Raw genomic sequence first — 15608 nt, 5'->3', positions numbered from 1 at the left:
AAATAAAGAAGAAAGTGTTTACAAAGCCTTGAGCAAGAAAATAAATAGGCAGACAGAATCAGAAAATTGCAACTCTCTATCAGAACAGATTAGCAAACACTTAATTATAACTCTAAAGATAAAGGGAAGGAAAACATCAAAAGTAAATATAATCACTTCATATTAACCATAAATTCACAACACACAATGAATAAGTTGTGACAACAACAAATTAGAAGAGGAAGAGGTCGGGGATGAAACCTACTTAGACTAAGGGAACAAGAGGCTATCAGGGAATGGACTATCTTATCTACAAGATCTTTTATACAAACCACACAGTAACCACTAAACAAAAAATCATAACAAAGACACAAATGATAAATGAAGAAAAAAACTGAGAAAATCATCATAGAGAGCCACCAAGTTGAATTGGCAGTCCAAAATACACAGGACATGAAATAAGGGAAACACATAGCAACTGAAAAACAAGCCATAAAATGGCAGCATTAAGCCCTCGTGTATCAATAATCACTCTAAATGTAAACGGATTGAATTCCCCAATCAAAAGACACAGAGTTATTGGGGCCAGTCCAACAGTGTAGTGGTTAGGTTTGCACATTCCACTCCAGAGGCCTGGGGTTTGCGAGTTCAGATCCTGGGCATGGACCTATGCATCTCTTATCAGGCCATGCTGTGGCAGGCATCCCACATATAAAGTAGATGAAGATAGGCATGGATGTTAGCTCAGGGCCAATCTTCCTCAGCAAAATGAGGAGGATTGGCAATGGATGTTGCCACAGGGCTAATCTTCCTCACCAAAAAAAAAGACACAGAGTGACTGGGTTGATTAAAAAACAAGACTCAACAATTTGCTGCCTCCGGGAAACACATCTCAGCTCTAAAGACAAACACAGGCTTAGACTGAAGGGACGGAAGACCCTACTCCATGCAAATGGCAAACAAAAGAAAGGAGGTGTTACTATACTTATATCAGGTAAAGTAGACTTCAAGAAAAAAAAAAAAACAATGAGAGACAAGGAGGGGCAGTATATAATGATAAAAGGGACACCCCACCAAGAGGACATAACACTTAAGAATGTATATGCCCCTAATACAGAAGTACCAAAATACATGAAGCAACTATTAATTGATGTAAAAGGAGACATTAACAGCAACACAATAATAGTAGGGGAGCTTAATAGCCCACTGTCATCAATGGATAGATCAACCAGACAGAAAGTCAACAAGGAAACAGTGGAACTAAATGAAAAACTAGACCAGATGGACTTAACAGATATATATAGAACACTCCATCCAAAATCAGAAGAATACACATTCTTCTCAAGTGCACATGGAACATTCTCAAAGAAAAACCATATGTTGGGAAACAAGGCAAGCCTCAATAAATTTAAGAAGACTGAAATCATAACAAGCATCTTTACCGATCATAATGCTATGAAACTAGAAATCAGCTACAAGAAAAAAGCTGGGAAAGTGACACAAAGGTAGAGACTAAACAACATGCTACTGAACAATCAATGGATCATTGAAGAAATTAAAGAAGAAATCAAAGAATATCTGGAGACAAATGAAAATGAAAATACACCACACTGTATCATATGGGACACAGCAAAAGCAGTTCTAAGAGGGAAATTCACAGCAATATAGGCCCACATTAACAAACAAGAAAAACCTCAAAAAAGCAGTCTTAAACTACACTTAAAAGAACTAGAAAAAGAAGAACAAAGCCCAAAGTCAACAAAAGGAAGAAAATAATAAAAATTAGAGCAGAAATAACTGAAATTAGAACCAAAAATCAGTAGAAAGAATCAATGAAACTAAGAGTTGTTTCTTTATGAAGATAAATAAAATTGACAAGCCCTTAGCCAGACTCACTAAGAAAAAAAGAGAGAACGGTTAAATAAATAAATTTAGAAATGAAAGAGGAGGGGTGAGAGAACTCAAGATGGCCGCATAAGTAGACTGGGAACTCACCTCCTCCCGTGGACACAACCAATTTACAACTACTGGTGCAAAAATTACTCCTGAGACAGAACTGAAAACTGGATGAGAGGAACTCCTGCAACAACGGACAATCCTAACTGAGGTGGAAGAGGCAGAAACTCCCTTCTGGAGAGGAAAAACACCGCCTTCACAAGCCGCCAGCTTCACGGCCGCCGCGATCAGCCCACAGGTACGCAGCCCTCCCTGGAGGCGCGGGGCCCTGAGCTGGGGAGCGCCCCCGCTGGGGGCATTTCATGGACCCAGCACAATTGAGACCAGCGGCGTACTATCTGACTTTGCCTGCTACTAAAACATTGGGGACTACCCCCAGAAAACCCGGTTCACAAAGAAACTAAAACCGGCTTTTAAAGAGCCCACACGAAAACTGACCTGTTTCAGAAAGCATCCTAAAATCACCAGAAAGAAAGGTGCACAGTGCTGTGGTGAAACGAGACTCACCTAATAGGCCCTGAGTGCATCTCGGTGAGGGGTGAGACCTCTCCAGGGACTGGGACATTGGCGGCAGCCATTGTTGTGGCCTGGTGTGGGCTTGCTGACACAGATGCCATTGGAGTTCTCCCTGAGGCCTACTAGCCCAGGGTCTGCCCCACCCGCTAGAGCACGGATTTAATCCAGCTCAGCCAGGGCAGGCAGCCCACCCTAGAAACTGCCCCCCCCCCACAGCAAGCCCTCAGGCAACTTGTGGGCCTGCATAGATTGGTGACTGGATTCTCTGCAACCTGGCAACGGAGCCGACTTTAGCGGGGCAGGGTGTGCTCAAGGAGTGGGTGGAGAGTGTGGGGCAGTGGCAGAGTGTGTGGGGCTCCCCCGAGGAGAGACTGGGTCCGCTTGGGGAGGTTGGGGCGCGCTCGTGGGGCAGGACTGTGTTGACTGTGTGTGGACCGGTGGGTGGCAGGGCTTGTCAGCTGCAGAAGACTTGTGCTTCTCACAGACCCACATAGGGGGTTTGCCCCACCTTCCAAAACCTGAAACAATTGGGTGCTCCTGTGCCTGAGGCCAGCCCCACCCAGCTGCAAGCCTCAGAGAGCTGACAAGAGACCTAAAAGCTGGAGGCTTATAGCAATTGTAAGGCCCTGAGCCTAACAACCTGCCACGCTGGGGGCCTACTCACTTAAAAGAAATACTGCAACACAAATGTGGTATTAGAACTTGAAGCCAACTATGCTGGGGCTCCCCACACCTGATAAAGAGACTGAAGGGCCCACAACTACAAGCAGCTGAGCATTACAACAGCTGGCCAGGAGCATAACTAGGCCTATCTGGGCGCCTACAGGGAGAACAAACAGGCGACAACAGAAGGACACACATAGCCCAAATAGGGGTCACCCCTGGAACATTGAGAACTGAGGGAAGCACACTGGAAGCCTCCTAAGCCATCACTTACATAAGGTCACCTATCCAAGAGCAGCAGACGTAGCTGACCTACCTAATACGTAAACGTAAGCACAGGGAAAGAGGCAAAATGAGGAGGCAAAAGAATAAATTCCAAGTAACGGAATAGGACAAAACCCCAGAAAAGGAACTAAGTGAAATAGAAATGAGCAACCTACCCGACAGAGAGTTCAAACTAAGAGTGTTAAGGATGCTCACTGATCTGGGGAGAAGAATAGATGAACTCAGTGAGAATGTCAACAAAGAAATGGAAGATATAAAAAAGAACCAATCAGAAATGAAGAATACAATACTGGAAATGAAAAATTCATTAGAGGGACTCAAAAGCAGAGTAGAGGATACAGAAGAACGGATCTGTGAGCTGGACGAAAGACTAGAAGAAATTACCCAAGGTGAACAGGTAAAAGAGAAAAGAATTAAAAAGAGTGAGGACAGTCTAAGGGACCTCTGGGACAACATCAAGCGCACTAACATCCGTGTTATAGGTGTCCCGGAAGGAGTAGAGCGAGACAAGGGGAAAGAGAATCTATTTCAAGAAATAATAGAAGAAAACTTCCCTAACCTAAGGAAGGAAACAGACATCCAGGTACAGGGAGCACAGAGAGCCCCAAACAAGATAAACCCAAAGAGGCCCACACCAAGACACATCATAATCAAAATGTCCAGAATAAAGATAAAGAGAGAATCCTAAAAGCCGCAAGAGAATGTCAAGTTACATACAAAGGAAACCCCATAAGGCTATCAGCTGACTTCTCAGCAGAAACCTTACAGGCTAGAAGAGAATGGCACGATATATTTAAAGTGCTAAAAGGAAAAAACTTACAGCCAAGAATACTCTACCCAACAAGGTTATCATTCAAAATGGAAGGAATGATCAAAAATTTCCCAGACAAGCAGAAATTAAAGGAGTTTGTCACCAAGAAACCAGTGCTACAAGAAATGTTAAAGGGACTGATTTAAGGGGAAAAGAGAAGACCACAAATAGGAATAATTATCTATTTCCATGATAAGAATGTAATGGATACAAATGCACCAAAAAGAGGTTAGATGTGATATCAAAAACATAAAAGGAGGGAGGAGGGGAGTTAAAGAGTACAGCTTTCAGACAGAGGTCAAACTAAAGTGACCATCAATTCTGTATAGAAGAAGAAAGGAACAGAGAAGGACTACTAAAACACTGAGAAAAAAAATTAAATAGTGGCAGTAAGTACGTACTTATCAATAGCTACTTTAAACATCAATGGACTAAATGCTCCAATTAAAAGGCATAGGGTGGCTGACTGGATAAAAAAACAAGACCCATATATATGCTGCATACAAGAGACACACTTCAGACCTAAAGACACTCACAAACTGAAAGTGAAGGGATGGAAAAATATACTCCACGCAAATGGCAATGAAAAGAAAGCTGGGATAGCAGTACTCATATCAGACAAAATAGACTTTAAAACAAAAACTGTATAAAGAGACAAAGAAGGGCATTACATAATGATCAAGGGAACAATCCAACAAGAGGATATAACACTTGTAAATATCTACATACCCAATGTAGGTGCTCCTAAATATATAAAGCAATTATTAACAGACATAAAAACAGAAATAGACAGTAACACAATAATAGTAGGGGACTTTAACACTCCACTTACACCAACGGATAGATCATCCAAACAGAAGATCAAAAAGGAAACATTGGCCTTAAACGACAGACTAGAACAGATGGACCTAGTAGATATATACAGAGCATTCCATCCAAAAACCGAAGAATACATGTTCTTTTCAAATGTACATGGAACATTCTCCAGGATTGATCACATATTAGGCCACAAAACGAGTCTCCATAAATTTAAGAAGATTGAAATAATACCAAGCATCTTTTCTGACCACAGCGGTATGAAACTAGAAATCAACTATAGGAAGAAAATCAGAAAAACCACAAATACGTGGAGATTAAACAAAATGCTACTGAACAACGACTGGGTTAATGAAGAAATCAAAGAAGAAATCAAAAAATACCTGGAGACAGATGAAAATGAAAATACGACTTGCCAGAATTTATGGGATACAGCGAAAGCGGTTCTAAGAGGGAAGTTTATAGCGATACAGGCCTATCTCAACAAACAAGAAAAATCTCAAATAAACAATCTAACAATGCACCTAAAGGAACTGGAAAAAGAAGAACAAACAAAGCCCAAAATCAGTAGAAGAAGGGAAATAATAAAAATCAGAGCAGAAATAAATGAAATAGAGACCAAAAAAACAATAGAAAAAATTAATAAAACCAAGAGCTGGTTCTTTGAAAAGATCAACAAAATTGACAAATCTTTAGCTAGACTCACCAAGAAAAAAAGAGAGAAGCCACAAATAAGTAAAATCAGAAATGAAAGAGGAGAGGTTACAACAGACACCTCAGAAATACAAAAGATTATAAGAGAATACTATGAAAAGTTATATGCCAACCAATTCGACAATCTGGAAGAAATGGAAAAATTCTTAGAATCATACAACGTTCCAAAACTGGATCAAGAAGAAGTAGAGAATTTGAATAGACCAATCACCAGTAAGGAGATCGAAACAGTAATCACAAACCTCCCGAAAAATAAAAGTCCAGGACCAGACAGCTTCCCTGGTGAATTCTACCAAACATTCAAAGAAGACTTAATACCTATCCTTCTCAAACTCTTCCAAAAAATTGAAGAGGAGGGGAAGCTCCCTAACTCATTCTACGAAGCTGACATTACCCTGGTACCAAAATCAGACAAGGACAACACAAAAAAAGAAAATTACAGGCCTATATCACTGATGAACATCGATGCAAAAATCCTCAACAAAATACTAGCAAATCGCGTACAACAATACGTTAAAAAGATTATACACCATGATTAAGTGGGATTTATTCCAGGTATGCAGGGATGGTTTAACATTCGCAAATCAATCAACGTAATACACCACATTAATAAAATGAAGAATAAAAATCAAAAAAAAAAAGAAATGAAAGAGAAATGGATACCACAGAAATACAAAGGATTATAAGAGAATACTATGAAAAACTGTATGCCAATGAATTGGACAATCTAGAAGAAATGGATTAATTCTTACATTCATACAGCCTCCCAAAACTGAACCAAGAAGAAATAGAGAATCTGCATAGACCAATCACAAGTAAAGATACTGAATCAGTAATCAAAAACATCCCCAAAAATAAAAGTCCAGGACCAGATATCTTCTCTAGAGAATTCTACCAAACATCCAAAGAAGATTTAGTGCCTATGCTTCTCAAGTTATTCTGAAAAATTGAAGAAGATGGAGCACTTCCTGAAACATTTTATGAGGCCAACATCATCCTGAATCCAAAGCCAAATAAGGATAACAGAAAGAAGGAAAAACTACAGGCCAATATCACTGATGGACATAGATGGAAAAATCCTCAACAAAATATTGGCAAACTGAATACAGCAATACATCAAAAGGATCATATACCATGATCAAGTGGGATTTATACCAGGGACACAAGGATGGTTCAAAATCCACAAATCAATCAATGTGATACATCACATTAAAAAAATGAGGAATAAAAACCACATGATCATCCCAATAGAGGCAGAAAAAGCATTTGGCAAGATCCAACATCCATTTATGATAAAACTCTCAATAAAACGGGTATGGAAGGAAAGTACCTCAACATAATAAAGGCCATATACGACAAACACACAGCGAACATCATACTCAACAAGGAAAAACTGAAAGCCATCTCTCCTGAGTTCAAGAACAAGACAAGTGTGCCCACTCTCACCACTCTTATTCAACATAGTACTTGAGGTTTTGGCCAGAGCAATTAGGCAAGAAAAAGAAATAAAACATATCCAAATATGCAAGGAAGAAGTGACTGTCTTGCTGTTTGCAGATGATATGATTTTATATAAAGAAAACTCTAAAGAATCCATTGGAAAACTATTAGAAATAATCATCAGTTACAGCAAAATTGCAGGGTACAAAATAAACTCACAAAAATCAGTTGCATTTCTATACTCGAATGATGAACTAACAGAAAGAGAACTCAAAAATACAATACCACTAACAATTGCAACAAAAAGAATACAATGTCTAGGAATAAATTTAACCAAGGAGGTGAAAGACCTATACAATGAGAACTATAAGACATTATTGAAAGAAATCAGTGATGCCATAAAGAAATGGAAAGATAGTCCATGCACATGGATTGGAAGAATAAACATAGTTAAAATGTCCATACTAGCTACAGCAATCTACAGATTCAATGCAATCCCAATCAGACTCCCACTGACATTCCTCACAGAAATGGAACAAAGAATTCTAAAATTCACATGGGGCAGCAAAAGACCCCAAATAGCTAAAGCAATCCTGAGAAAAAAGAACAAAACTGGAAGTATCACAATCCCTGACTTCAAAATATACTACAAACCTATATTAGTCAAAACAACATGGTACTGGTACAAATCAGACACACAGATGAGTCTAACAGAATTGAAAGCCCAGAAATAAAACCACACATATACGGACAGCTAATCTTCGACAAAAGAGTTAAGAACATACAATGGAGAAAGGAAAGTCTCTTCAATAACTGGTGTTGGGAAAACTGGAAAGCCACATGCAAAAGCATGAAGGTAGACCAATATATTTCACCATACACAAAAATTAACCCAAAATGGATTAAAACTTGCAGGTAAGACATGAAACCATAAAACTCCTAGAAGAAAATATAGGCACTACACTCTTTGACATAGGTCTTAAAAGGATGTTTTTGAATCCATATCTACTCAGGTAAGGGAAACAAAAGAAAAAATAACAAATGGGACTTCATCAGACAAAAGAGGTTCTGCAAGGCAAAGGAAACTATGAACAAAATGAAAAGACAACCCACCAACTGGAAGAAAATATTTGCAAATCATATATTTGATAAGGGGTTAATCTCCAAAATATATCAAGGACTCATACAACTCAACAACAAAAAAAACACAACCCAATCAAAAAATGGGCAGAGGATATGAACAGACATTTTCCCAAAGAAGATATACAGATGGCCAACAGGCAGGTGAAAAAATGTTCAACATCAGTAATCATCAAGGAAATGCAACTCAAAACTACAACGAGAAATCACCTTACACCTATTAGAATGGCTATAATTACCAGGACAAAAAACAACAAATGTCGGAGAGGATGTGGAGAAAAAGGAACTCTCATACACTGCTGGTGGGAATGCAAACTGGTCCAGCCACTGTGGAAAACAGTATGGAGATTTCTCAAAAAAATAAAAATTGAAATACCTTATGACTCAGCTATACCACTACTGAGTATTTATCCAAAGAACTTAAAATCAATAATTGAAAGAGACTTGTGCACCCCCATGTTCATTGCAGCATTATTCACAATAGCCAAGATGTGGAAGCAACCAAAGTGCCCATCAACTGATGAATGGATAAAGATTTGGTATATATATACAATGGAACACTACTCAGCCATTAAAAAAAAGACAAAATCATCCCATTTGCAACAACATGGATGAAACTTGAGGGTATTATTTCAAGTGAGATAAGCCAGACAGAGAAAGACAAACACAACATGATTTCACTTATATGTACAATACAAACAAATACATGGACAAAGAGAACAGATTAGTGGTTATCAGGGGGGACAGGAGTTGGGGGGTGGGCATAAGGGGTAAAAGGGCATATATATATGGTGACTGAAAAATAATAATGTATGACTGAGATTTCACAGTGTTATAAACTATTATGACAGCAATAAAAATGGGATCGTAGCAGGGTTGGCCCATTGGCATAGTGGTTAAGTTTGCGCACTCCGCTTAGGTGGCCCGGGGTTTGCAGGTTCAGATCCTGGGCACAGACCAATGCACCGCTTATCAAGCCATGCTGTGGCGGCATCCCATATAAAGTAGAGGAAGATGGTCCTGTATGTTAGCCCAGGGCCAATCTTCCTCAGCAAAAAGAAGATTGGTAACAGATGTTAGCTCAGGGCTAATCTTCCTCAAAAAAAAAAAAAATGGGATCATAAAAAAAAATCCATAATTTTGCTTCCCACTCTGCTTTATATATAACACACACACATCTCACTCACCATGTTCTGAAGCGACCAACTGAGGCAACATAAATCCTACTTTAAACAGGGTGAGGAGTGAATAAATAAATATATAAATAACAAGAAAGTCAAGTGAAGTAAAGTACAAGTTTCAATTGAATTGTTTGAGGTTTTGCATCACTTTTTCAGATTTGACAATGATTTATAGTTGACCAACTTCAACCAAATTTGGTAGACCATCAAAAGCTATGAGTCTCATGTTTCATTTAAAGATTTGGTTGCCACCTTGAAACAAAACCATAATTTATGCATTTTTTCCACATTGATTTATCCTCTAGAAAAGTGATGGCTTTAATTAAACCTGGTAATTGAGTAACTGACAGAGACTTCTGATAAGAAAGATGACCGGGCTGTCTTAAAGCAAAATGAGCACATTATCTGATATGTACAAGAGATAAAATTACATATTATCTGTGAGCCACTGGCTTTCACAGTCTGCCATAACGTTGATTTCACCCATCACTTAGATGATATCAGATATATTTCTATACAATACAATGGATCATTGGAAAGTCTGATTTTACGTGTTTATAAAAACTCGGGGCAGATGTGGGAGAGGCCAGGTCATTTCACTTTCAAGCAGGTTCTTCCCGTTAGCAATTTTATCATCTGTCTTTATTCTGAACTTGATGACCTCCTAGTCTCTTAGTGCTTCTTTTGCACATTGGGTACTTAATGTGCCACTATGTACAATCCAAATACTTCTTAATTTTTTTTTTTTTTTTTTTTTTGTGAGGAGATCAGCCCTGTGCTAACATCTGCCAATCCTCCCCTTTTTTTGCTGAGGAAGACTGGCCCTGGGCTAACATCCGTGCCCATCTTCCTCCACTTTATATGGGACGCTGCCACAGCATGGCTTGCCAAGCAGTGTGTCGGTGCATGCCCAGGATCCGAACCAGTGAACCCCGGGCCTCCGCCGTAGTGGAGCACGCGCACTTAACCACTTGCGCCACCAGGCCGGCCCCTTGTTTCTTTTTTGAAAATAAGAAGTGTTTGTTTGTCTGTTCTGAACAGGTATGTGTGAAAGGCACTTGCATATGGAAAAAAACCTCTCTTGGAAAATAAACACTCTACCTTAGCTCCAGATCTGCTTCCCACTTCTTTCTCCCTGCTCCAAGACTGCAAGCTAGGGCTGTTTTCTGGTAGTGAAAGGAAAGGAAATTCATAAAGATGGGGTCTGCTATGAATTAGGCACCATCCACACATTTATCTCCGTTCAGCTTCACCTATACAATGGTTATTACTATTAGAAGGCAGAGAAGGAAACTGAGAGTCAAGGAGTTCAAAGTGAGCAGAGGTTTGAGTTCAAGTTCACAAGATTCTAAACCCTGTTCTTTCAACTACTTCACACTTCTTGGGTGGAGTTTGAAAGATGCGTGTGGCAGGGACATTTCTGGTTCTCTTCTGGATCTACATAATATAGAGAATCTGTATCTCAAATGGTCAGGTACAAGATATTGGACGTTGCTTTCTGAGAATCACAGGAAATATCAAGATAAATTTAAAGTAGGTGAAATGGTCTATTTGCCTATTCTAAAAAACAATGAGCAGTCAGTGCAAGCACCTAGCAAAAGAACCTATGAGGACTGGGTGAGGTTTAATCCAAATATACAACTAGATCCCACAATTTAGCTTCTTTTCACTTGTCCTTGAGTTACACTAGGAGATTGAAGTATCCATGGAAATATTTGGGGCGTGCAGTTCAGAATTATACCTATAATTTTGATTAAATGCCTATTTCTATCATGAGCTTTGCTGACTACTCTGCACATGTAAGCTGGAAAATAAAGAGTTTCTAAACTTGCATTAAGTTGGAGAGAGGAGTGGGAGTTCTCTGTGTCGGATCTAAGAGCTTTGCTTGGGGGATGTCATGACAGCCAATTCTAGACTCAGGCGGTGTCCCATGGGATTTGGTCTGGTTCGTGGTTCACTTTCTGGCAGATGAAACCCCAGTTCCCAGGGTCTCCTGTCTCCTCCTTTCAGATCTCATATCACGGGAAATGCCTAAAGAATAGCTGGGTTTACTCATCCCCTCCTCTTAATATCAGAGGAAGCAAAAGATGTGGAAGGTCAAGGAAACACCACCTGCTTGACAAAACATTATTGCTATTGTGTTAAATGACACAGTACTCCTTTGCCCTTTACTGAGTTAGGGGAGTTTGGGGAGAAAAGTAATACAAACTGTGGGGATTGGGGTGAGGGAGTGGGATTGGTATCAATAATTTTTTCTGGCTACTTATTAGACATCCAAGAAGACAGGGATTTAGCTGTAACGTAATGGTATAGATTCTGTTGTTATTACCGTTATTGGTATTTTCAAGGTGCGGCTGGTAAGACCTTGGACATGAAAAGGTCCTGAGTCCCTCTAACAAGGCAGAAAGCGGGTCAGGTTACCAAACTTGGAACTAAGTGCGTGACCATCCAGTTAAGATTGGTCCCAGGTATCAGAGCAAAAAGCAGGGAATTTGGGCCTTGGTTTGGCAGGTCATTCTGTAACTGGCAAAGAATTTACAAATATGTTCATGAAGAAACCAATCTCCACCTCCCACACGTCCATGTGTTTGAAGTGTATGCAGGGAAACTATTTCAGTTATTGGGGATTTCAGAACAGATAGGCAGCTAGAGGAATGAGGGGAGTAGACAGCCATGGGAAACAACAGGGAGGTAGATGGAGCTGGGGGTCCATCCCCTGCTGACCTGTATCCCTTCTCAACAGTGTGGCAGTCACATACTTTGTCTACATAATCAGACCCGATTGGGTTCTAAGAGCAACACTTATGAAGACAAGACACAGGTGTTAAAGCTTCCTTTTGAGAGAAATGCAATTTTGCTACAGGAAGTTCAACACTGACCACAAGAGAAGCAGGAAAAGGCACTGGACTGAGAATCTGAAATGCAGGTGTAGCCCTACCTCTGTGGTTAACTAGCTTTGGACTCACCATCTCTGGGCCCCAGCTTCCTCATTTGAAGTGGGGGCATTGGGCTAAATATGTCCTAAGGGCCCTCCCTGCCCCAACAGCCTATGAACTTATGATTAAGAGCATTAAAGCGTCTATTGTGGTTGCTCAAATGTGAAGGAGTTGAGGACTAGTAATAGAGAAGGTTTTCTTACAGGTCCCCTCTGACTCGGTGACATTGTGAGATCCCAGCAGGTACAGTAGTAACTGGCTTCATTGGACTTGGTGACATTGATGATCAGGTAAAAGATTCCATTATCTTTCTTATCTGTCTCCAAGCAGGAATTGGGCTTGTCTTGCTTAGAGTTGCTTAGGGTTTGTTACCCTCCACTCTTTTCCTTTTCACAATTCTTAGATTGTCAGAAGTAAAGCTATGCTTTCCTTTTGTTTGGAGGACAATGTAAGATGTGATTTTAAAGAGTTCCTGAGTTCCTCTTTTAGCTGAGATGGCTTAGTGAGGTGGTTGAGTTATAACAGGCAAGGACACTGATTCGTTGAACGCTATGCTAAACTCCTGTGTGAAACCTCAGCAACCCTATGAGGTTGTTAACACCACGCCTACTTAGAATTGGGAAAACAGAACGACAACGATTTAGTAACTTTCCTAAATCACATCGCCACTGAGTGGCTGAGCAGGAATTTGAAACCCAGGTCTATGTTACTCGAAAGGCCTTGTATCATCTATCATTCCTTCTTTCCTTCCTTCCTTGTTTCCTTGCTTCTTTCTTTCCTTTCTTCAAAATCAACAAAGCATTTTAAGCACTGGATTATGGCTTCCTTCTCAGCAGGCTTCTCATAGATGGTGAAGCAGGGACAATTCAGGACACTTACAGAAGCCAGCCTAGGCCCCGGAGAGGTGAGCTAGACAATCAAGTGACCGAGCTGAAGGAAGCATCTCAGACTGTGTCGTTGGGCTCCGTGGGCAGACCTTGCTCAGGACACATGTGCAGAAGAACAGCCCTCTGTGGACAGTAGTCAGGTCCCTCTGGGAGGTACAAAGAGGAGATGTGTGTGTTTGCACAGGTGTGATGACGTGGGGGGTTTTTGTTCGGTGAGAGTGGAGCATTTCCCTGCAGTGGATCCCAGCAGGCACAGTAATACAGCCCCGCGTCCGCCTCCTCAACTTGGTGGATCCTGAGGCTCGCTGACAAATCACTCTGCCGTTTCCTTGCTTCGTATCTTTCCTCGCTAACACCTTGTTCGTGGACAACGTTTTCATTTGAGGAAATATACAGAATGCGTCTTAGAGGCTGGTCTGGCTTCTGTCGGTACCAGTGTATACACGCATTCTCCTTAAAGGCACCTCTTTTTACTTTGCATTCAAGAAATGCCGTATTTCCTTTTTTCTTGGTAATAAATGTTGTGACTTGTGTTATTAGAACATCTCCACTTGTATCTGAAAGAAAAACAAAAGCAAAAATTAGAGAAATTTTGATGTTTGTTGAAATAGTATACATTTGTTCTCTATTCATGAAAGGCTTGAGCTCTGAAGTTTACATTTTCTTCCTGAAGTATTCAAGGAAATGGTGCAATTTGTCAGCCTAGTATGAATGTCCATGAGGCTTTCTTCCACCTGAATGGGCTGGTTTGACTGTCCATGTTTCTATGGCCCCCCTTCCAATGAAGGAGATACCCCTTGGGGAGAGCCACTCACAAGTCCAAAGGGAGGCCACCACGACGATGTGTGACAGGAGCAGCATTCTGCCGGCACCTGTCAGGAGAGATGATTGAATAATGGAATGATCACGGAGCAATCCAAGAGCTGATTTAGTCTGAGAAAGTGGTGCTCTGAACACACAGCTAAGACCCATAGACTGCAGGGAAAGGCATCCGTGGTATTTCCCCAAAACATCTTGCGGAAATAGGTCTGCTGACTCAATTCATCAGCTGATTTCTCTCATTACTGGGTGATTGTTTCCATCCAATGATGTTAGTGTAAAGAAGCCATTTTCTTGTTAAAGGATTAAAGTCCTTTATTGGGGCGGGGGCGGAGTGCGCCAGCCTAAAGTCTACATTTCAGCAGCCTCTTGGGTAACGGTTCTGTTCTAACATCATTGCACATCACTACACTTCATTAGGTAATTAGGGACATAGAGAGAGCTTACTTGTGTATGACCCTACTTTATACTTTAAATAACCCAGGCAGAGGAAACATTTCAGATTCTCTTATTTTTAAATGTTACCATTAAATAGGAACCATAGAGATGCTGTGTCATTGGAGTGCCTTAATATACCTTCAAAACAAAAACCATTGTCATTTCCTACTATAAAATGAGTGCATACTCAGTACAGATCAAAGAGAAACAGAAACAGAAGAGAAAACAATTGTTTTTTGCCCCATCACCCAGAGACAACTACTGTTAACAGTTTGGTAAATCCCCGTATGGATTAATTTCTGTCCCTTTTTAAAATTTGTTTCACATAGATATAACAATATTGTATATTCAATTTTATGCTCTGTCTTTATTACTTCCTATGATACCATGAACATTTTTCTACTCTGTAGTGACTTCCTTGCAGAGTTCTAACTCTTAGCAAGATTCTCTGGTTCACATCCACATTGACTATCAGAGCACTTAGGGTTCCACAGATTTTATTAATTTATAAGAGCAGAACAAGAAATTCATTACTTCATCTATCACTCTGATTTTGAACTCTATTACTCTCCAGTTGCCCGCTCAGCAGCTGGTCACTAAACACCCCTTATCGCCTGCCTTCCCTTCCCTGTTTCAATTCCTTAGTGCCCTGCTGGTCTACCTGTACCTCCCAAATAAACCACGATACTCAAATCCCCAGCCGTACCTTCTGGAGAACTCAGACTAGGACAAGTTGGTTGTGTCCCTTGACTAAAGGCCACAGCTCCTGTCAGGTGGCCTCTCAGTACAGATACCCTCCCAGTTGTCATGACGGTTCCCTGTCCCTCCAGGTCTAACAGTAGCAATGACTTTTGTGCTGCAATGGCAAAGCCAGGTAGTTGGGACAGAGAACACGGCCCGCAAAACTGAAAATATTTACTCTCTGGTCCTTTACAGAAAAAGTTTGCCAACTCCTGTTTTAGAGCAATTAAAAATAAGACTTAAAAGATTATATTTTACCTTCATTTATTCTATTTCCAGTGCTTAT

The 15608-nt window shown here is 40.4% G+C and overlaps 1 gene segment (V, D, J or C); it reads right to left on the bottom strand.

Moving 5' to 3' along the window:
* LOC131392806 (T cell receptor gamma constant 1-like) overlaps nucleotides 1–14185 on the bottom strand; it is a 40210-nt gene extending 26025 nt beyond the window's left edge. Inside the window, 2 exon segments of the C gene segment in view lie at nucleotides 13560–13881; nucleotides 14140–14185. Of these exon segments, the coding sequence occupies nucleotides 13560–13881; nucleotides 14140–14185 (368 nt within the window).
* Between the last annotated feature and the right edge of the window lie 1423 nt (nucleotides 14186–15608).

The sequence above is a fragment of the Diceros bicornis genome, chromosome 3 (genome assembly GCF_020826845.1).
Source record: "Diceros bicornis minor isolate mBicDic1 chromosome 3, mDicBic1.mat.cur, whole genome shotgun sequence".
NCBI classification, from domain to species: Eukaryota; Metazoa; Chordata; class Mammalia; order Perissodactyla; family Rhinocerotidae; genus Diceros; species Diceros bicornis.
Note: the sequence above shows the minus strand (reverse complement) of the source record. Positions and strands in the feature narration are given on the sequence as shown.